We start from the raw sequence: 23,278 nt of genomic DNA, 5'->3' as shown, positions 1-23,278 counted from the left end.
AATTCTATGCTTCAAATTGTGCACTCTGATGTTTGGGGTCCTGCTCCCATTTCCTCTTTATTTGGTTACTCTTACTATGTGGTATTCATTGATGATTACACTAGATATACCTGGTTCTTTTTACTCAAACAGAAATCTGAGTTGTTTGCTGTGTTTAAGCACTTTAAAAATTTGGTTGAGACTCAATATTCTGCTAAAATTAAGATTCTTAGGTCTGATAATGGCAAGGAATACCTTAATTCTCAATTTCAACAACTCTGTTCTGATAATGGTATTGTTCATCAAACTTCATGTCCTTATGTTCCTCAACAAAATGGTGTCTCAGAAAGGAAACATAGGCAGATTGTGGAGACTGGATTAGCTTTGCTATATCAGTCTCACTTACCTCTAAATTTTTGGTCCTATGCTTTTTCCACTGCATCATTTCTCATTAATAGGCTGCCATCATCTGCTCTTGGGTTTATTTCTCCTTGGGAGATGGTCAATTCTGTTTCTCCACCTTTGTCAGCTCTTAGGACATTTGGTTGTGCCTGCTATCCCTACCTTAGACCCTACAACAAACATAAACTTCAGCTTAGGTCTATAGAATGTGTGTTTCTCGGGTATCCTCCTTTGTCCAAAGGGTATTTGTGCTTAGACCCTACTACCAACAAAATATACACTACCTGCTATGCTTTATTCAATGAAAATGTTTTTCCATTTGCTGATAGGCCTAATCTCACTACTCCCAATGTTCCTTTCTCTACTTCTATTTCAGATTCTGCCTGGTTTTCTGTCAAGTCCAATGTGTCAAGTTCTTCTTCTTCTACTGCTCCCTCCTCTTCTTCTTCTCCCTTGTCTACCTTTCCTGATTCCTTTCCTTTTGCTTTTCTTCAATCTGACTTGTGTATGTCTGATTCCAATTCCTCTTCCTCTTCTAGTCCTTCCTCTGTTCCTGCTTTACCTTTGTCTGTCTCACCTGAGTCATCCTCTTCTATTCCTGTTAATAATCATCCCATGGTTACAAGGTCAAAACTAGGTATCCACAAGCCTAAGGTTCTTAAGGTGGGTACTGATTACACCTTTCAGGAGCCTCCATACTTTGCCGTGGCTGTTAAGCACCCTCAATGGAAGGCTGCTATGGATTCTGAGTTTAATTCTTTACTCAAGCAGCAGACTTGGTCTCTTGTACCACCTCCTGCAAACAAGAATATTGTCACTTGTAAGTGGGTTTATAAACTTAAAAGGCACAGTGATGGTTCTATTGCCAGATACAAGGCTAGGCTAGTGGCTAGGGGGTACCTTCAGCAATATGGGTTGGATTATGAGGAAACCTTTAGCCCTGTGGTCAAACCTACCACTGTCAGATTGTTGCTTGCTCTTGCTGTGAACTATGGTTGGTCTCTCAGGCAGTTGGATGTAAGCAATGCCTTCCTTCATGGTATTCTCAAGGAGGAAGTTTATATGGCTCAACCACAAGGTTATGAGGATCAGTTCTATCCTAATCATGTTTGTCTTTTACATAAGGCTTTGTATGGACTGAAACAGGCTCCAAGGGCCTGGTTTGAGAGGTTTAGCTCTCAATTACTTCATCTTGGTTTTGTTGCCTCTAGTGCTGATGGGAATTTGTTCATTTATAATCATGATTCTCATTTGGTCTTTCTCTTACTTTATGTGGATGATATCATAGTCACTGACAATCATGCTGCCTTTATTACATCTCTTTTTGCTATGTTGGGTACTGATTTTGATCTCAAGGACTTAGGTAGGTTGCATTATTTCTTGGGGCTTTAAATAGACTATACACCTAGTGGTCTCTTTGTTCATCAGACTAAGTATACTTTGGATTTGCTGAATAAGTTTTCCATATCTGGTTGCAAGCCTTGCAAGACTCCCTGCTCTCCTAATGCTCATCTCCTAGCCAATGATAGTCCTTTGTTGCAAGATCCTACCATTTATAGAAGCATGGTGGGTGCTTTACAGTATCTGACTTTCACTAGACCTGACATATCCTTTGCAGTCCAACAGGCTTGTCAATTCATGAGTAGTCCTACTTCTAATCATCTTCAGGCAGCCAAGAGAATTTTGAGGTATTTACAAGGTTCAATTCATCAAGGTTTGGCCTTTACACCTGGTCCATTGGCCCTTTCTGCCTACAGTGATGCAGACTGGGCCGGTGATCCTATGGATAGGAAGTCCATCTCTGGTATTTTAGTGTTTCTTGGTAATTCTCCAATCACCTGGTCTGCCAAGAAGCAATCTACCGTCTCTCGTTCTTCCACTGAGGCAGAGTATAGAGCTCTAGCTTCCTGTGCTGCTGAGGTCTGTTGGATTAGAATGCTTCTCAAGGATTTTGGTGTTTTTCTGTTTGATCCTCCTGTCTTGTGGTGTGATAACGTATCAGCCCTTGCTATTGCTTCTAATCCTGTTTTTCACGCTCGTACAAAGCATATAGAAGTGGACTTCCATTTTGTTCGTGAGAGAGTTTTGAGGCATGATCTTCTGGTTAAGTTTGTTGCCTCTCAAGATCAATTGGCTGATATTCTGACTAAGGGTCTGGCTTCTCCTCTTTTTCAGTGGCTGACTTCCAAACTCATGTGGCAATTCCCCATGAGCTTGAAGGGGGATGAAGAGTATAAGATAGCAGAGGATGAAGTTATCTCTGGTGATGAAGACAAAGAACCTTCAAATGCTCTCAGACTTGCAAAAGGCAAGATGAAAATGGTGTCGTAGTAAGAAAAAGCCAATGCACCGTATCACTAAAACTCAAAACACTATCGTTTGGTTAAGTCAGATATTTTAGGATTAAATGTAGTGATAATAATGTGTTAGAGGTGGTTAATCTGTTATAACAACCTCTTTGATTTACGCTTCCTCTCTTTCTCTCTCTGATTGTGTATATATGTTTAGCACAGCTTAGTGATGTATTGTGGGGATTACATTATAGAAATAAAGAATTCTAGAACTCTCTTTTGCCTTTTGTTTTCTCTCAATCTATTTCTCTCTGCTTTCTTTGTTTCTTTGTTCACAACTCACAGGGAGTTCTGGCAAGGTGGCTGATGGGACGGGTTGACAGAGGAAGACATGGATGATCAACAAATTGAGGAAAGGGATCATTGGAGGAGGACTATATAAAGGGGGAGAAACAGATTGAGTAAGGGGGGATCCACATGGAAGAAGGACGACAAAGAAGCTCCTCAGATCAAGCAGTGGACAGATTCTTGAGGATGGTTTCGGTTCGCCAGCGTTCGATGGTGGAAAACACTGCATAGGGGGTTGTCCGCTTGCCAAGGCCTAGTTCTTGAACCCGCTCTCTACAAATTCATTGTATTGGGCTAGTTGGGCGCTCACTCAATAATAGAAGTGCTTAAACTCAGTCCCTACAATTGGCGCCGTCTGTGGAAAGAACTTGTGCACTAGCAAGCACAGTGGACAATCGTTCCTAGGTTGCTAGTTTATAAAAAGTAGGCAGTTTTTCGTCATCGCCAACGACACCGATCCCGAATCCCATTAAAAACAAAAAAACAAAAAAACAACGACGCATCTGCTCAAGAAACAGTTATTGTAGGAAAATAAATGATTCAGAGAAAAGGAAAAGCGAATAAACATTGCAGCCTTTTTATTAAATAAAAATATATATATATATATACATTGTACAAACAGAGGCTCAGAGAGACTTGTCTTAAAGCCAACTCTACAAATGAAGGCCCAGACGGGCTTGTTCGAAAGCTAACCTTAGGAAGGAAGGCTGAGGCAGGCTTGTTTTAAGGCTACCAACAACCCCCGGGCTGGTGTGGGTGGTGTCAGTGAGAAGAGAGGAGCAGACGCAAAAGCACCTGATGGCCCCACCCCATGATGTTCCCTTGATGCTCCCCCAACCTCATGATGGTTAAACATTGGAGGCGACAACACCCGGGAACTAGACGTGACGTAATCTTGCGAGCCTCCATCGGCGGTTGAGCTAGGCACGGGTCACTACCAACTTGAAGGGCAGTCACAAACGTGTATCAGAGAAAAGCATTATGTTCCTCATGGACCTCCCTCCTAACTGTCAGGCACGCTATCATTAGAATGACGCCCAAGCTCTGCCGCACCAGAAGCCTGACGCGAACTACAACCGCTATGGCTCTCGGTTGAGGGAGGCGGACCCCCCTTTTTGCTCGATTTAAGGGTAAGAGCACCTTTGGCGTGCTTACCCTTACTCTCATCCAGGGTCATCCCATTCCTTCAAGCCTTGATCATAATCCTGGTAAGGTTATCGAAGGGGCTTAGAGGGTTGGAGGATCATGTTTCCTGTTCAACTAAAAGGTTTGTGAGGTATGGAAGGATGATTCCCCCAGAAAAACTTATATAGAGGGCGAAAGTTGGTGGGAATTAGTCCACACAGAATTCGAAGGAAGAATTATCAGCGACATTAATCATGACTGAATTCCAAAGAGGCCACCCACCGCTAGATCTGCATTAATTCAAGAGGATATTAATGAGGGCGTGCCTCACACACCGAAGCGTCAGGCGCACAACTCGAACAGTCAAAACACGCCTCGTAATCAAAGAGGGCAAAGAATTGGAGTGAACGAGGGGCTACTACCACGTATGAGGATAGAGATCCGAGTCGCCCCTGTCCAGTGCAGCGCGGGACCAAGGGCCCAATCTGAGGAGTAACCCATTTCTGGTGAAGTGAGGCTGAGGCCATCGTCACGCTAAAAATAGACTTCCTAACACTGAGGACCAATCCCTTCACTCCAGGCAGAAGAACACAAGCATTAGACTAAACCAAGGTCTTGCATGGTCCTTGGACTCAAGCCTATGGGAAAACTAACCGCTTAAAAAATACCTGGGTACTAGACTAAACCAAGGTCTTGCATGGTCCTCGGACGCAAACCTATGGGAAAACTAGTTACTCACAGAAGAACATAAGCATTAGGCTGAGCCAAGGTCTTGCATGGCCCTTGAACTCAAACCTAAGGGGAGGCTAGTTACTCACAGAGGGAACTAAGTGTTAGACAGAGCCAAGGTTTCACATGGTCCTCGAACTCAGGTCCCTGGAGAGACTGGCTATGTTCAGTAGAGGAGTAAACAAGCACAAGCCCATGAGCATCACTTAAAGCATTTTAAGGCATATTAAACCTAACCCTTTAGCTTAGTCAGCAACTAATAGCTTTTCTAAGCATTTTTTACTGTTTACAATATCTCATTCATGTGATGTAGAACCAATATTGTGGAGTTGTTCCCTCAGCATCCAATCCAGCAAAAATAGGTCGTGGTGTTAATGTGGTTCAATTATCGAACAAAATCTAAGTGGGAACCATTGCTAGGGGCTTTACGTCTTTCAGTCGCCAGTTTAGAACAAAAAACGTGTTGAGTTTTAGAGATTGTGAAGCTTATAATCGAAGCACAGGTTATATCGGTAGCCAAACTCATCGCAATGACAATAGACGCCAGGTAAAAAGAAAAGAAGATCCATGCATTCAGCTTAAAAAATAACATTACAGTGTTTTAAACCAAAACGAAATATATGGTGATGAATCAAGACAAAGAGGAAGGAAGACAAGGGCGGCGCAAGTCAACATAGCAAGGTGGCCCAACGAAATTGCCCATCTCTTTAACTCAACAGAAAGCTGGTCCTCGGGGGTCGGTCGAGAAGCCTTATCTGGTGCCTCGAGATCCTAGCTCGGAGGTGTAACTCCGGAGGACTCCTTGTCGGCAAGGGTGACCTGGGGGTCAGTGAGCTTCACCACGTCCTAGGGCGTTACTGGGTTACCAGTTTCCTCGTCCCCTAACGCCCCTTGGTGCCTAGTCTCCTCAGCGAGCTTATCAATTGACATTGGATCATCGGCAGCACTAGTCTGGCCTTCATTCGTCGCTCACAAGGCTGAGCCCGCTTCAGAGGCAACGGAGGCAGCCTCATGAATAGCAGAAGGGTAGTACACTCTCTCGGCCCTCCTAAGCTCAGAAGAGGCCTCGACCCCTGCTTGGTTGAGGGTTTCATCATAAGTCTGGGAGCAATAGTACCTACATACCTCAGGGACTTGAGCCTTCAGGGTAGCCTCGATCTTAGCCACCCTCTCAGCAAAGGCCTCTTCCTTTACTTGCTCTTTGGAGCGCTTAGCATTTGTCCTCGCAAACATGACTTCTTCTTTAGCCCTCAAGGCCTCGTCCCTAGCGTACTCGGCGACGCCTCGGCCCTCACTGCCTCAGCCAACTTCTGCTTGAGGTCGGCAATATGCTCTTCGGCAACTTGCAGCTGACCCTCGATATCCTGTAGGCGCCCTGTCTGGTCTTCAGCTTGTTTCATAACACCGGCCAGGTCAGATGCCGCGCTGTCTCTGGCTTTTGTCATCTCCTCCAAATTCTCCTTTGCCTTCTTGAGATTAGCCTTAGATTTCTTGAGGGTTTTCACGGCATCCAAGCATTTGTTGCGTTCCTGACCCAGAGCTTTATCCTGGTTATCGGCTTCCTCTTCCAACCTAAAGGTGGCCTGGATAGCCTGGTAACCGAAACAAGTACACCGTAAGTTGGATACTGAGAAATAAAATTCAAACGAAAGAACAAGTATCAGAAGTTTTACCATGCCCAGGTACCTCTTGAGGTTACGAGCAACTTTTTGCCTCCTTATACCCCCCAGCTCGACCATGTCAATAGGGAGAAGCAGGGACCTTTCTAGAGCATCAGCTATGCTAGCCCCCTCGCCCCCTCGGAAGTCCCTGAGGGTGGCATCGTCCATCAAAGGTTTCCCATGAAGCATGGCGGCGGGCAGCCAAGCCTGGGGCTCGGACTGCTGAACGACTTCTTTCCCCTTGTCCTGACCACTAATCCTAAGCTGCTTGGAAGGCCGGCGGGTTTCATCTGCCTCTTGGGAAGAACAAGATCTCCCCCCTATCCACTAGGTCTTTGCCCTTGGAGGGTCTCTTCCTCTTTAGATCGGTGGACTAGGGCCGAGGGTCCGAGATTGGCAGAGTGGGGGACGTCCTGGTCTGTGCAGGCAAAGACTTAGGCGGGGGAGAAGGAAGCTTGGATGGAGGAGAAGGAGGCTTGGACTGTGATCTCCCCAGCGTGTCCTTCCCCAGCTGGCCCTCAAGCAAATCGAACAGGCTGGTTTGGGGTTGTCTCTTGAAACCTGTCTCAGCCTGAGTACCAACCCTTGGAGACAGAAGATCCGCTTCAGATAAGTGGGGATCGCCCAAGTCGCCGGAGGGATCCTCGGACAGATTGGCTTGATTGAATACACCAAACTCGTCTTTGGACGAGTCAAGATCAACTACTTCTCCCTCCTTTTCCAAACTTTCTCCCACGATCTCCGCAGCCTAATGGGACGAGGAAGAACTTGCTAACGGAACGCCCTCCGGGGTGGAAGATCCTTTGGAAAATGAGAACCCATACTCCACCACAGTAATTTGGTGAAGCCGAGGATCACGAGCCCTAATCACGTACTTCGAGGTTGGGAACGACTTCTATGTTGGATCATACCCAAGGATCTTGTGAGCAGCCCTAACTTGATCATCGGTCTCGTTCATGAAGATCTTCTCCCTGAGGACGGATTGCAAGTCTTCCTTGTTGACCAAATGGAAATGCCGTTCAAAGGCGCATGAATCCGTAAATGAAAAAGTATGTGCTGATCAGCAACCAAACAGTGCAAACTATGAAAACATAGCTTATCAACCCTCCTCTACTCCGAGTACCCTACCTGGCTCTCCCTCTACTGTCAGGCAATGGAGGCCATCATGCCACTCCCTTGACACAATAAGAAAGTCCAGATTTAACCCCTTGCTGGACTCGAGGAGGCACTAAATAAGCCAAACCCTATCATCCCTCGTCTTCATGTAGTAAGACTTACCCTTCAGGTGTTGAAGGTTATAGCACCAGTTTACATCATGGTGGGTTAACCTCAACCCCATCTTCTCATTCAAGGCATCTACACACCCTAGTATCCTAAACATATTGACAGTGCACTGGGTGGGAGTTAACCGAAAATGTCTAAGCTAGTCGCGCGTCACCGGACCCATAGGGATTCTCATACCCCCTTCTAAGAAGGTGATTATGGGAATCACAACTTTACCCTTTTTCCTCCTAATATACCATTCCCCCTCCTCACAGTACCTCATACCCACGTTACTGGGTATCCTATAATCGGTGATGAATTTCTCCATCGCCTCTTCAGACTTAACTAACTTCTTGAATCTACACATCCCTAACAACGGCTAAGAGACTAAAGGAAGGGCGAAGTAAAGAGAGGACTCAGAGAGAAAATTTGAGCTGGAAAGAGAGAGAAGAAGACTTATAGAAATGAGGAAAAGCTCCTCGGGCAGGCTTTTTATGCTGGAGAGGGACGCTGGTTGGGTTGGAGGTTTGACTGGATTCAAAGTGTGTGCGCCAAAGTTCTTTAATGCAAAAGTAAGAAGGCATATCAGTTCAAATGAGTATTTATACCTTCAATTAAAAACAACCTAGCGGAGTTTCCCGCCCTTAAAGACATAAAATCCCCACAGACTGATTACCATCACACCGTTGAACGTGGGGAGTATGGAACCTCCAGAATTTAATGCAGGTGCGCGCCATATATCGAGGCACCAAAAACGTGCATTGGGCAGGCGAAAAGACTCCAACGCTGATGTAGGCCAAGATTTGGCAAGCCCTGACGAAGGCTCGAGGATATCAAAATCCTCCTCCCCGTCCGAGGATGCGGATAGTAGGATTTCGATGGGCTATTGTGGGGCCTGAGAATTTGGCAACCCCGTCCCACTTTGTACTCGGCCCAAGGCCCATGCCGAGGAGGAGGAAATGCCCGGGGATGAAGTGTGAAAACCTAAATTGCCCAAGAGCCTTGCCAAGGACAAGTCTGTCCTCGGCCAGCCAAGACCGTAGAAGGCAAGAGTAACGAGTCACCAAAAGCAGCCATCCAGGGCATCTAAGGAGAAAGATCAAGTACAACACATCGGCCGTGGAAAGGAGACCGAGGAGCAAAGCCAGGATTGAATTGTCACTTCCACATTAAATGCGCACGACTGATGTTCAGGCAACATTAATGGGAAATGACCCCTGAGCAGTGTTTCCTCGGTTGCTGCAACTCACAGAGAGTTCTGGCAAGGTGGCTGATGGGCTGGGTTAACAAGGGAAGGCATGGATGATTAACAAGTGAAGGAAATGGATCGTTGGAGGAGGACTATATAAAAGGGGAGAAACAGATTGAGTAAGGGGGGATCCCCATGGAAGAAGGACGACGAAGAAACTCCTCGGACCAGGCCAAGGACAGATTCTTGAGGATGGTTTCGGTTCGTCGGCGTTCGATGGTGGAAAACACTGCATAGGGGGTTGTCCGCTTGCCAGGGCCTAGTTCTTGAACCCGCTCGCTACAAATTCATTGTATTAGGCTAGCTAGGCTTGAGTCCACTCACTCAACAGTAGAAGTGCTCAAACCCAGTCCCTACAATTAGTTAGGCAACGTTTCAAATATATTTGGTTTCTAACAATTCGAGTCTAGAGGACTCGATTTTGCCCGTTGAAAATGCATTTGGAAATCGAGTGTTCCACACTCGAGTTTGAAACTCGAGTGTCTTACACTTGATTTCCAAGTGCATTTTCAAATGGCAAAATTGAGTCCTCTAGACTCGAATTGTTAGAAATGAAAATAGTTTCGAACCTTGCCTTACTAATAAAATAGTTAGAGGGATTTGGTTATTTTTTTAAAAAATTCTAAAGAATGTTCTGTAGGGTCAAATTTCTCTATGTAAACCCAAAGACAATTAATTTGTAGAGTATGGGTTGAAGAACTAGAGTTGACAAGGGATTCACAGCAAAAGATTATCACTTCTTTTATTATTTATTGATCAGTTTCGCCTACATTCCATGCCTTGTTTCATACCCTCTCCTTCTATTATATAGCCACTCTCACTCTCATCCCTACCGTCCACGTGCTCCCCATCCATGGACGTGCTCAAGTACCTGTCACGTCAGGCAGCTGCTTTTCATCTCTGTGTGAGTGGCGGTAGGTCATGAAGCACTGTTCAGATGTCTTCTCCACATAAATGCGGCCAGAAAAGCTGTTGCAATGCATTGAATACTGGCAGCAGCCTTCCCCTCAGATATTCTTCATCCTTATCGTCCTTGAGTGTGCTTTGAGCTTATCTTGATCAGGTGGGCTCCTCGGACGATCAACCAACTTCCTCCTGCTCAATTAATCTCCGCTATCATACCAGGGTAAAACATCCTCCTCGGACAGGAGATGTCCTCCTCGGACAGGAGATATCCTCCTCGGAAAGCGATGATCCTCTACCCAGAGGATTCCGCTCCAATCTGGACATCGCATTCTATTCATCCTTCTCTTCGGACGTGAAACAGTTCTCTCGTGGGTGTTCGGCCCGTTAACTTGGGCCCGATCCTTTTATCCCCCACATGTTCCATTATCAGTTTTCTCTTTTATCTGTGCTAATTTAGCCTCTTTTTCATAATAAAGATAATTGTCTTACTTCTCAAAAAAAAAAAAAATTTATCCCCTTTTAAGAAGGATGAGTAATAACTTTGATATTTGATAATAATAAGGGGAAGTGATATATCTACAACATCTTCACAATATTTATTATAATTTTTTAATTTGAATTCAGAATAAAAATTACTTTCTCTTGTGGAGTAGTAAAATAAATAAAATACTAGCCTCATCACACACGCTTATAATGAGATTTTTTTTTTAAGCAAAAAAAAAAAGTGTTTTTATTTTTTATATATATAATTTTTATTTTGAAAGTCTAATTTATAAGTGGATAAAACAATTTGAAATTTAATAGTAGAGTGATCCTATTTTTTAGGTAATGTTTTAGTGGGAATTAGAGTTACATTTTTACGAGATTTTCTTTTAGTTTTGTCTCTACTTAAATATAAAGGTGTAAGAACATTTTTGAATTAAAAAAAAAAATCCAAACAGGAGAAGCCCCTTAAATAGTAAAATTTTACAACATTTTCACAATAAATTAAAAGTGACAAGTTGTTACCGTTGTTATTTTTTAGAATTTTAACAGTTCAAATTTAAACTAATAATAACTAACTACCTATAATTTATTATAAAAATATTATAAATGTAGTGCTTCAATAAAAGAAGGGTAAGTATGTCCGCGCGAGCTGCTCACGAGAATGTAACTGCTCAAACTCAAAACATCGTCGGTCTTTTAATCAAAAAAAAAAAAAAAAAAACATTGTCGGTCCCTCCGCGTTTCCAACGCGGGAACTTCGCCACGTATGTGATATGACGTTACACTTTCCGTTCCCACCTTCCTCTCCAAAACTCAACTTCCCCAACTTCAACTCCAACCCCAATGGCAACGGCAACCGCCGATTTAGCTTTCCCTTCATGTTCAAATCATTAATAATCGATCAGTAACAAACAAAACACCAACACAAAATTTAATCAATGGCTTACTATTCCCACAAAACTCCTCTCTACCCGGAGGTTGGGATCCAATCAAACCCTAACCCTTCCTCCTCCTCCAATCTTTACCTAAAAAAAAAAAAAAAAAAAAAAAAAAAAAAAAAAAAAAGAAGAAAAAAAAAAAGAAGAAGAAAGAACAATAACCAAATAAAATAAAATAACACAAGGGAAAAAAGCATAGAAGCAGCAAGGGCACGTTGGACTGATACGCCGGGGGATCTACTCCTTTTGCTCAGGCTGGACAGGGGCAACCTCTGACTCCTCCAAGCCCTGGCTTGAGGGGACGGCCTGCAGGGGTACGGCGAGAACGGCTGCTTCCTCGGTGGTGGGAATTTGAGCATCGGAAGGGACCTCCACTATCTCTTGGGGCACCTCCTCGCTCGGATGCTCCCTTAGTTCAGCAGCCCCCACCTCTTCAACAATCTCCCCAGCCTTAGTGCCTTCAGGGGCGACCTCGCGGATAGCAGGGGGGTAGTACACTCTCTCCGCCTTCCACAGGTCGGACGAGGCCTCCACCCCAGCTTGTCTGAGGGCCTCAGCCCAGACCTGGGAGCAGTATCGCCTACATACCCTCGAGACTTGAGCTTTATAGAGGGCTTCTACCTCAGCCACCCCATCAGCGTAGGCTGCGGTCTCAGCCTCCTCCTTGGCAGTCAGGGCCATCTCCCTGCCAAAATCCGCCTCGTCATTAGCCCGCCGAGCCTGGTCTCTGGCCCACTCTGCCTCCCTCTGGGCCCCCTCGGCCGCAGCCACCTTAGCCTGCAGATCTGCGATCAGATCCCTCGCGATCTGCAACTGCTCCTCTGCCTCACCCAGGCGCCTTGTCTACTCTTTGGCCTGGTTCTAGGCACCCTCAAGACCGGACACTGCACTGTCCCGAGCCCTGGTCATCGCCTTCAAGTCCTCTCGGGCCTTGACGAGATCAGCCTCGAAATTCTTCAGAGCCCGGGTGGCCTGAAAGCGCCAATCATGCTCCTGGTCGAGGGCCTTCCTCTAGTCGTTCGTCGCCCCCTCCAACCTATAGATGGCCTGGACAGCCTGCCAGAGTAACCGATGCACCATAAGCCCAACAAAGAAAAAAGGGGGAAGGGAAAAGGAAAAGAAAGGGAGGAGAGTCGAAATTATAGCCCTTACCATCCCCATATATCGCTTAAGGCTGAGGAAGACCTGCTTGCTCCTCAAAGAGTTCAGCTCGGCCATGTCCGCCGGGAGCAGCAGGCACCTCTCCAGCGCATCGGCCACGTGCGCCCCTTCGCCCTCGTTGAAGTCCCTGAGGGAGGCATCATCCTTCAGGGGCTCCCCATGGAGCATTGGGGCTGGGAGCCAGGCGTGGGCCTCAGACGAGGTGGTGTCGACCTACCTGTCCTGGCTCTTGCCGCCTATCTTAAGCTGCTTGGACGGCCGCAGAGTGTTGTCCTCCTCCTGCGAGGACACCGTCTTATCCTCCATAGGCCTTTTGCCCTTATCCTTCTTCTTTTTGGGGTCGGCAGGCACAGTCCCAGAAGGCAAGCCCGTCTAGGAAGGAGGAGGAGGAGGAGGGGGAAGCTTTTGCTGAGCGGAAGTCGACCTAGTCTTCGGAGGAGGAGGGGGAAGCTTCTGCTGGGACTTCCCCGGTTGGCCTTCAATCAGGTCCAACAAGCTGGTGGTGGGCTTCCTCTTGTAACCCATTGCTGGCAGAGGAGGGGCTTCTGAAGCAAGGAGGTCTGCTTCGGTCAAACAAGGGTCGCTCAAGTCCCCGGGAGGGTCCTCGGACTGATCAAGCTATGCGAAAACGTCGAACGCGTCCTCTTCTCTCTCTGGATCCTCCTCGGCAACCTCGGCGAACACTTGGGAAGAAGAAGGAACGGCTACAGTAACAACTTCTGACTCGGAAGGCTCCTCGGGGAACTGAAATCCGTCCTCGGTCACAGTAATTCTCTGAAGCCGAGGGTCGTTGGCTCGGATCACGTGCTTCGGAACCGAGAATGATTTCTGGACAGGAGTATACCCCAAGATTTTGTGGGCGGCCCTAACTTGATTGTCGTCCTCGTTTATATAAACCGACGCCCTCAGCACCTTTTGCAAATCTTCCCAGTTGACCAAGTGGAAGTGGCGCTCAAAGGCGTGCGGGTCTGCAAACGGAAAACACCACCACGTCAGTAAAAAAAAAAGGGGAAGAAAAAAGACAAAAGAACTTAAAACCCCTCCTACTCCCACTGCCCCACCTGGTATTCCCTCCGTTGTTGGGCAGTGAAGGCCATCGTGCCACTCCCCGGACACGATGAGAAAATCCTCGTTTAGCCCCTTGCTGGACTCAGGGAGGCACTGGATGAGCCGCACCCTGTAGTCCCTCGTCTTCAGGTAATAAGACTTGTCCTTAAGGAGCTGAAGGTTGTAGCACTAGTTCACGTCGTGGTGGATCAACCTTAGCCCCATCTTCTCGTTCAGGGCGTCCGCGCGAGCTGCTCACGAGAATGTAACTGCTCAAACTCAAAACATCGTCGGTCTTTTAATAAATAAATAAATAAATAAAAAACATTGTCGGTCCCTCCGCGTTTCCAACGCGGGAACTTCGCCACGTATGTGATATGACGTTACACTTCCCGTTCCCACCTTCCTCTCCAAAACTCAACTTCCCCAACTCCAACTCCAACCCCAATGGCAACGGCAACCGCCGATTTAGCTTTCCCTTCATGTTCAAATCATTAATAATCGATCAGTAACAAACAAAACACCAACACAAAATTTAATCAATGGCTTACTATTCCCACAAAACTCCTCTCTACCCGGAGGTTGGGATCCAATCAAACCCTAACCCTTCTTCCTCCTCCTCCTCCAATCTTTACCCCTCATTCGATATGCGAGACCTCGCTGGTAATCTCTTCCCGGAACCCACAGTCGACCACCAGACTTCACCCGCGGCTCCGCCGAAGGCCATCGAAGAGGTCCTCATCAAGATCCCCGGCGCCATTCTCAACCTCATCGACAAGCACTACAGCGTCGAGCTCGCTTGCGGCGATCTCACCGTCGTCCGTCTCCGTCAGGGAGACGACGTCGTCGCCGTCCTCGCCCGTGTCGCCGATGAGATCCAATGGCCTCTGGTGAAAGACGAAGCTGCCGTCAAGCTTGACCACTCGCACTACTTCTTCTCCCTCCGCGACGCGAAGCAACACGCCTCCGATTCCGACGACGACGACGATAAAGACTCTGATAACATGTTGAATTACGGATTGACGATCGCGTCCAAGGGGCAGGAAAAGCTTTTGAAAGACCTGGATTCCATTTTGCAGGATTACAGTAGCTTCTCGGAGCAGAAAGTTTCGGACAATGCGAAGAAGAAGGGGGAGGCGCTGGACGGTTCGATGGCGATGGAGACTTCGCCTGATCGCGTCCAAGGGGCAGGAAAAGCTTTTGAAAGACCTGGATTCCATTTTGCAGGATTACAGTAGCTTCTCGGAGCAGAAAGTTTCGGACAATGCGAAGAAGAAGGGGGAGGCGCTGGACGGTTCGATGGCGATGGAGACTTCGCCGGCGGATTTGAAGTCTGTGAAGAAGAAAGAGCTGATGGAGAAGCGGTGCGCCGCGTATTGGACTACGCTGGCGCCCAATGTGGAGGATTACAGTAGCACTACCGCAAAGATGATCGCGGCGGGTTCGGGAAAACTGATCCAGGGGATCTTGTGGTGCGGGGATGTGACGATAGAGAGCTTGAGGTTGGGGAATGATGTGATGAAGAAAAGGTTGGCTCCGGGTTCCAATTCCGAGATCAGTCCCCAAACCTTGAAGCGGATTAAAAGGTATGGGAATGAGTACAAATCAACAATAAACTGCGGTGGTTAATGAAATTCTTGTTTTGGTCTTTTTTTTTATTGGTTAAGGGCATGTTTTATGTAGAAATATATGTGTGTTTGTGGTTGAAATGAAAATGGGAGCTATGTCACAGATAGGTGGTAAAGTTTTGAAATGGTTTAGTTGAAAATGGGAAAAGAAACTCAAATATTGTGATACTCTCTCTGGGTGTAGTTGCCAAGTATTGATTAAACTTTTAAAGATTTTTTTTTTTTTTTGGCTTTGATTGTGTATGTAGGGTTAAGAGGGTGACCAAAATGACAGAGAAAGTTGCAACTGGGGTCCTCTCTGGGGTTGTCAAAGTCTCTGGATTTATAACAGGCTCAGTGGCAAATTCAAAAGTGGGCAAGAAGTTTTTTGGCTACCTACCAGGGGAGATTGTGCTTGCTTCCCTAGATGGATTTAGTATGTTGATCATCTCAAGCCATTGCGTTATATATTATAATATATTAGCATATATTTCTTTTCTGAATGGCTGTTTTTACTCTATCAAACAGCTTTTAATCCAAAAGTTCATAAATAGATGCATTATAAAATCTATGAAGTTAATGTTGGTTTGCTTCACCTTGCTTCCTATTTGATTACCACAAAATAGCAGAGTGGCACACATGATGTGTGTGGAAACTGGAAAGGGAAAATATTTGTAACTGGAGGAAAGGGGCAGTAGGGTGTTGAAGGTAGATTTGAGAAAAAAGGAGGATGGCAGGCCGTTTAATTTCAATTCTAGAGGATTTAAATGTGTGTTCTGGTTTTTATCTCCTCTTATGGTTCACGTGAGTTGAGTGGATGGTATTGGTTTTTGGCCCTTCTGTTCATGGATTGTCATTGCTTTGACAGACTTCATTAAATATTCTTGTTGTACTTTAGTTCCTGGCTGGAACTATGTTCTCACTGTGTTGCCAAAAAATATCTGTTTAATTGAATCAATCATCCATGAAATAAGGTTGGCGGGATGGCTTTACATTGCTTTAAGGTGATGGGTTAATGGTAAATATAATAGGGGCTGTTTAAATGGCTTTAGATGTTCTCATTTTGTTGCCAAACAATACTCGTTGAATTGAATCGTACATGAATTAAGGTTGGTGGGTTGGCTTTTGATTGCTTAAAGGTGATGGGTTATTGCTTGTATAAGAAAGGGGTTATTTAGATGTTGTATGCATAAGAATGGTTTTGGACAGAAAACTATTAACCACCATCAGAGAAATTAAGGGTAAGAGCAGGTGTAATGTAGAATAGTAACGAGGAGTAACCATTCCCCTCCCCTATCTACTCTCCTCCCATCTGGACTTCACTCTCCTCTCCCTCCACACAGACACCAAAAAAAAAAAAAACCCAAAATGCTCATTATCTATTCTAATAAATTGTGAGACCTCTGAAAACTAGAATGAAAGCCAACAAGATCTTTGTGACTGTTACGAGCCCTCAAATGAGGGGCATTTCAAATTTTTGTCTTCCCTCTCCCCCATCCAAGGAGTATTGTTTTTCCCACTATTTTGTTTTATCAAGGATGAACTCCTTGGCAATCATGATTTTTTCAGCATTGAGTTTTAAAGATTGGATAACAATGCTTTGGTTGGTACTTTTTATTTTATTATTTTTATTGATAATACTTTTACTTCTGAGTTCAATTTTTTACATGTGTCTTCAGATTTCCTTCGTCAAACAGGTTTAATATATTTTACTGTTTCATTATATTAGATGGTTTTTATTATTCTGTGCAAGTATGGTTTGGAAAACAAAATATTAAACACTGGCAAAGAACAGAGCGCATGTCACTTGCACCCTTCTTAATTATTTTCATCACCACCAGTTTCAAATAATTCTGTTAAAGTTTGGGTAAATTTTACTTTTGACCCTTGAAATATGGGGTAAGTTTGATTTTGGTCACTTAATTCTCAAATATATGAAAAGGAACTATTTAGTCCTTTTAATTAATTTTCATCCATTTTTTGTTAGCATGGCTAACAGTATGCTGAATAGATAATGACATAGCTATATGTATACTTTTGGTCTGTGAAACATGAGATCAGTTCAATTTTGGTCAAATATTTTTTGGCAAGGTCACTCAAATATTTAAAAGGTACTAGTTTAGTCCCTCTGTCAATTCTGTCCCTTTTTGCTTATGTAGTATCATGTTATTCTGACATTTTTATTTTCGGATAAAACTTAAATACAGTACCTTATGTCATGTACCATAGGTTCCCTTCTCAAAATTTAGCTATGTGGCTACATAACGAAATTACTTAACCCCGTTACAACACCTACTCTTCCAGTGAGAAAATTTGTTAAAGTCAAATTTGCAATGAACTCAAAGGCTTTCTCTCTCAATTCAGTCTGCCTCTTCTCTCTTTGCTAATAATCACAAATCCATGCCCTCTTTGAACAGAAATTAAGAACTTTTAGTGGAATTACTCAAACAGGAGTGGTGGTGGCCATGGAATTCAAATAAAATGCGGAACTCCAAAACTTTCATTGACAGATTGAAATTGGAAGGTGAAAGAGGAAGAAGGGGAAAAAATCGAGTCTTCATTGAAAGAGAAGGGGGACTTGTTGAATCACTTTAGGGTCCTTGGATTTGGAATTTTGGACGGTGGATTTGGAATAAGGGATTTTTGTGGATTGCTTTTTATGTTCTTGGATTTTGGAGGACGAGGAACACAGGTGTTGTCGTAGTGAAAATGCCTGACAGCAATGTCAATTATTGGAAAGATGGGTTCATTGAGTTTAGTCAGTTTAATCATTATTACAAAACCTATAGAATCTTGGACCATTTTTCTAGACCCAATTCTTTAAGGTCTGCGATTGTACTAATGAAATCAATTTCTTTACTTCTAAGGAAGAGAAGATGACACGAGTATACAGTTGTGAAGGAATTTGTGGACTCCATTTGCAAAGAGTTAGGATACCTGCTCCATCTGGGAAGTTCTCTTACGGCTGTATCAATGAATGTCTTGGAATTTCACCTCTGAGGCGAACTTTAAGTCTACTACCACTTCTATTAGAGTGATTGTACCAAAAGTGTTCGATTTCTGTTCAAGATGGTGTGGGATTTTGATTTCTAGCAAAGAGGCAAGGGGGCTGAAAGAGTTTTGCATCTTGAGTTCAGGGGAAGTGACAGAGAAAGGGGTAGGTTTTTCTCACAGGAGAATAGAAAGAGTTTTAAACATTTAACGCCGTTTAGTGAATTCTGTTAAGTAGCCACATGGCTAAATTTTAAATGGGGAATCTTAGGTATAGGACATAGGTACTGTATATAACTTTTGCCCTTTATTTTCATTCTTTTTCCTTCTCTCATTTCTTTTCAAGAATTTTCTCCTCCACTCTTTTTTCTTTTCTTCTCGAGCTGCTGGCCACATCTTTCTTAAGCTTCCCAAACTATGCTTCACGGTGGTGGCTAGAGGTGAATGGGATGATCCCAAATAAACTTTTTCCACTGTGGGGTTCCTCTGGAGCTGGTCTTCAGTGACCTGTGTGCCATATATGCTTTAGCTGTCCCCTGCCATACAATAAGCTTTTTCACGGATCAATTGAAGGGGTCTCAGTTATGTCACCGATATCTTTCTTGAAAGCAAAACCCAAGATGACAATCTTCTTATTTGAAACAATGTTAATAGAGAAAAATGCAGTTGGTGGCTGGAGAAGAATTGACAGAGGGATTAAATTCTAAACCGTTTAAATATTTTAGTGAATTCTCACTTTTTAAATTCGAGGTTTCAAAATCAAATTTATCCTATATATCTGGGACTGAAACTATAATTTACACTAATATTTAATTAATGCCATATTAGTTAAAGAATGTAACTCCAGCAAAAATAGACTTACCTTTTAAATATTTGAGGTGCCAAAATTGAACTTACCTTCTATTTTAAGGATCAAAATTGTATTTTTTTTCTTTTAAGTTTCATTCGAGACAAAAGTAAGGATGAACTTGACTTGATCTTGAAAGTTGTGTGACAATATTGACACATCTAATAGTTAAGGGACTAAATTAAACTTTATCCAATGGTCTGTGGACCAGATTACTAATTTAACCTAAACTCAAATTTTTGTAGTCCATAATATTTATAGGCTCGTGGATACCATCCCTTTTCTGATAGGGATATACGGTTCTATTTGGGAACTAATAAACTCCTACAGACTAGCATGAAAGTGAAAAAGATCTTTGAAACTATTATTAGCTGTTGAATGGGGGATATTTTAACGCTTTAGCTCCCGTTCCACAACCGCACCCCCCCCCCCCCCCCACAACAAAACTTTCCACTTTTCGAGTGATGTGAACTCATTAGCAATGAATACTTCCAATGACTTTGTTATTGAATTTTTTAAAGATGTGATATCAATGCTTCTGTTGGTAATTTTTTCTTAATAATAAATTTATTTCCAAGTTAAAATATTTCTTTTAGTTTCTATTATTTATGNCTTTTGCCCCCGTTCCACACCCCCCCCCCCCCCCCCCCCCCACAACAAAACTTTCCACTTTTCGAGTGATGTGAACTCATTAGCAATGAATACTTCCAATGACTTTGTTATTGAATTTTTTAAAGATGTGATATCAATGCTTCTGTTGGTAATTTTTTCTTAATAATAAATTTATTTCCAAGTTAAAATATTTCTTTTAGTTTCTATTATTTATGTTTCTAATTCCTTGTAAATAGGCAAAGTCTGTGATGCTGTTGAAGTTGCTGGGAAAAATGTCATGTCAAAATCATCCTCTGTGACTACTGAACTTGTCTCCCACAGGTAAATTAAGCAGATGCGTTTTTTATTTTATTTTTATTTATTTATAAATATTATGAATATAGGTATAAATTAAGCTAATGCGTAAAGACTTGAATTAAATAGCATGAAGCTTATAGACGCATTAAGTGATATCATTTGGGGACAATTCACGTTAGTGATACAGTAACTGATGAGCAATGTTTTTCTTGAGAAGAAAAAAATGACAACCAATCAAAGTTTGTTTTCTTGCTTTCATGCTTTAGTAATGTTGTGAATCACTTTCAGCTTTGCTTTGCCCAACTTTTATGTATTTCTGCCTCAAATATTGGGACTACGTTTTCATCCCCAACATGTTTTACAAAGTGGGTCATCATGCGTCTCTAACTATTTAGAGTTTGAATTTGGATGATGTTTGTCCTGCAGGTATGGGGAACAAGCAGGTCATGCAACAAGCGAAGGGCTTGATGCTGCTGGCCATGCTATAGGCACTGGATGGGCCGCTTTTAAGATCCGAAAGGCATTCAACCCTAAAAGTGTTCTGAAACCTACCAAACTTGCCAAGACTGCTGCTAAAGCTGTAGCTGCTGAGAGGAAGGCTAAGACTTCCAAGTAATTGCTGATGGAATTTGTTGATAGTGTAGTAGATGTCTGGCCATTTAATTTAGTATTTTCTCCCATTTTTACTTAAGTTAGATGAAACATTTAAGTTGTTATTGTTGTTGTAGATAAGCCTAGAGTGTATTTGATTCGTTTGTTCTAAAACCAACAAAGCTTTGGTTTTGTGTCACAATACAAACTCAATCAAGTATGGTCAACAAGAATGTATACAGATCTTAAATGTAATCATGGTATTCTCCTTCCAATATTTATGCTTTATATTAGTATATTGTATTACTCTTTCCCACAACTATATGAAAATGTGACAAGAAACTTTATAGACTGTTTCCAAGTCCATCACCAATAAAGCCACACGTAGATGATATATTTGGCAGTCATCATCAACACAAGACACCCCTTTGGTAACAAAAGCAGGTGGCAGAACTGTGACTTCTCAAAAGGATTTCATGTAACTCTGCCCAGATATGCAGCCTCTTTACTCCTCATCATCTTCTACTTCCTCTCCATTTAATGGTGCAGGGCTAGACTAGGGTTCTCCTTGTTCTTCTATTTGGGGAGGTCTTGTCTATCGCCAGCTGAAGGTGTGGTAATCTCACATGGCTTTTTCTTGCCACCCAAACAGAATTTTAGTAACTGTCCTAAAGGATGGACACTAGGAATAATACCATACTGGGCACTTGACCTTGAATGTTGAACTGGAACGAGTTCATTCTGACTGTCTCATGAAAAAATTAATGTTGTCTTTATTTATTTATTTATTTTTTTGTCTATATATTATTAAAGGCAGTAATGCTAGAAACGTATACCTTTTTATTTATATAACCATGCTTTAAATTAAATGTAGTTGAAAAGTTTGATTTAAAAAAAAAAAAAAATTAAGTTGAAAAAAAAAAGGAAACAAGAGGAATACAATTTTCTAGGGTTTTTGGTGAAACAAGCTGCTTTAGCCAAGTTGAAACGGAATCTGCACTACAACAGTTGTTTGACTCATAAACTGTTATTAGACTTTTTAATTTCACATGTTAAATTATGTTTTCCTTCTTCACATGATAACTTTTATTTTTCTGCATAAGCCTTGGAAAATCTTACTCTTCCATCCACCTATAATTATTAATGAACCCAAATAAGTTGATAAGATCGTAATGTGATTCACATGCACTCATTTCATCTTGGATTATTTAATTCGTTTTCATTCATCATACGCTTGTTTATAATTCATTTCTAGAAGAATCAAATAGGTTGAAAGATCAAATGTTTTAAATTCTACATAAACTTCATATTTGTTATAAGAATTTGGGCAAATTACAACTTATCAACCTATGGTTTGACTGAAATTTAAGCTGCCTACTTCTAATTTGAAATTTGACACTTCACTTACTTGAGATTAGCTCAGTTGGATTTACTTAACCCAACTCTATTAAAAACAGGGCTAAATATGTAATTTTGCTCAACTTTTGTGTCTATCTCCTCCAAAAACACAAAACATAAAAATATAAGATCAAATGACATCAAAAAAAAATCTAGAGGGACACTTGCATCATGGGATTTCAAACCACAGATAGGTGACTTAAATTTCAGTCAATCTTCATGTGAGTAAAGTGTCAAATTTTAAACTACAGGTATGCAACTTAAATTTCAGCCAAACCAGATAAATAAATTTCAGCCAAACCAAGGAATAAGTTGTAATTTGTCCTAAGAATTTTTATCAAAACTAATTGCAAAGCGGGTCTTCAGCTCACCTTCAATTCAATTTTGATTAGGCCTCATCGAGGCCCATTGAAAAATTAAACTCAATAACCATATTTCTTTTCTTATATTAAAAAAAATAAATAAATAAAAAAAAAAAGGTGAAAGCCACTTATCTGCAAATGTGCAACTAAAGGATGTTAGGAATACATATGAACTTTTCTATCTAATCTAATCTTTATCAGATCTTTTGCCAAGCTTTTCTAGTGGATCATAAATAAATAAGGAGATTATAGTGATCTGTACCTCATGACACTGAGTCATATTAAAATTTTTCATTGGGAATATTATATACAAGAATGTATACAGATCTAAAATGTAGTCATGGTATTATCCTTACAATCTTTATGCTTTATATTAGTATATCGTATTACCCTTTCCCACAACTACATAAAACTGTGTCACGAAACTTTAGACTGTTTCCAAGTCCATCACTAATAAAGCCATATACATGATATTTTTGGCAGTCATCGACTCATCATCAACACAATTACACAAGGCACCCTTTTGGTAACAAAAGCAAGGTGCTTCCCACATAACATTTTTTTTTTTTTTAATAGAAGATAGAATTCTACTCTAATCTAATCAAAGTGTATATATGTGTGAAGCTCTTTCTTGGAAACTTGAACCCTGACTCTTACCCCATACACCCCACAAACACTTATAATTGTGAAGTGACCATCGTATCAAAGACATGCGGTAATAAAAGCTATATAAAGATCCCCACATACTAAGTGTGCGTTTGGGAAGCGCGTTTTGCGCTTCCCAAACGCGTTTGCGTTTTTTTTTTTAATCACTTTTCAGCTTTCCCAACCGGCATTTTGTACTGTTAATCTACTGTTCATTGAACAGTAGCAGCAACATTTGACTTTTTCACACAAATTTTACTGTTCATGGACCTACAAATTTCACTTTTCAACAACTTTTTCATTAGAAATGGGTTCCACGGTAATATTTACACATTTAAAAATT

At 42.4% G+C, this 23,278-nt stretch overlaps 1 protein-coding gene and 1 long non-coding RNA gene across 3 annotated transcripts; one reads left to right on the top strand and one right to left on the bottom strand.

Moving 5' to 3' along the window:
• Positions 1–11,564: 11,564 nt before the first annotated feature.
• LOC136069475 (uncharacterized) lies at positions 11,565–13,918 on the bottom strand. The gene is made up of 3 exons (XR_010630687.1): positions 13,600–13,918; positions 12,530–13,506; positions 11,565–12,433 (listed from the first exon to the last, which is right to left on the bottom strand). It is a non-coding gene; the product is annotated as an uncharacterized LOC136069475 (long non-coding RNA).
• Positions 13,919–14,015: 97 nt separating this feature from the next.
• Positions 14,016–20,805, top strand: LOC111987687 (protein EARLY-RESPONSIVE TO DEHYDRATION 7, chloroplastic). Of its 2 annotated transcripts, XM_065778038.1 has the most exons (5): positions 14,016–14,721; positions 14,870–15,171; positions 15,462–15,628; positions 19,879–19,963; positions 20,366–20,805. In XM_065778038.1, the coding sequence occupies exons 1-5, from the start codon at positions 14,128–14,130 to the stop codon at positions 20,553–20,555; spliced, it is 1,338 nt and encodes a 445-aa protein (XP_065634110.1). In that variant the 5' UTR covers positions 14,016–14,127; the 3' UTR covers positions 20,556–20,805. The 2 variants fall into 2 exon arrangements, with proteins under 2 accessions (XP_065634110.1, XP_065634111.1); XM_065778039.1 differs by lacking the exon at positions 20,366–20,805 and having other exon boundaries at positions 14,861–15,171; positions 19,879–19,967.
• Positions 20,806–23,278: the final 2,473 nt, after the last annotated feature.

The sequence above is a fragment of the Quercus suber genome, unplaced genomic scaffold, assembly GCF_002906115.3.
Source record: "Quercus suber isolate HL8 unplaced genomic scaffold, Cork oak 2.0 scaffold_172, whole genome shotgun sequence".
In the NCBI taxonomy this organism is placed as follows: Eukaryota; Viridiplantae; Streptophyta; class Magnoliopsida; order Fagales; family Fagaceae; genus Quercus; species Quercus suber.
The sequence above is the reverse complement of the archived record's forward strand: the minus strand, read 5'-3'. Positions and strand labels throughout refer to the sequence as shown.

What these genes read in the sequence shown, in the direction of transcription:
- LOC111987687 (XM_065778038.1), top strand. Translation starts at nt 14,128, where the DNA reads ATGGCTTACTATTCCCACAAAACTCCTCTCTACCCGGAGGTTGGGATC. An exon ending in ATGCGAAGAAGAAGGGGGAG is followed by an intron (nt 14,722 to 14,869) that starts GCGCTGGACGGT and finishes AAGAAGGGGGAG; the next exon opens with GCGCTGGACGGTTCGATGGC. An exon ending in ACTGAACTTGTCTCCCACAG is followed by an intron (nt 19,964 to 20,365) that starts GTAAATTAAGCA and finishes TTTGTCCTGCAG; the next exon opens with GTATGGGGAACAAGCAGGTC.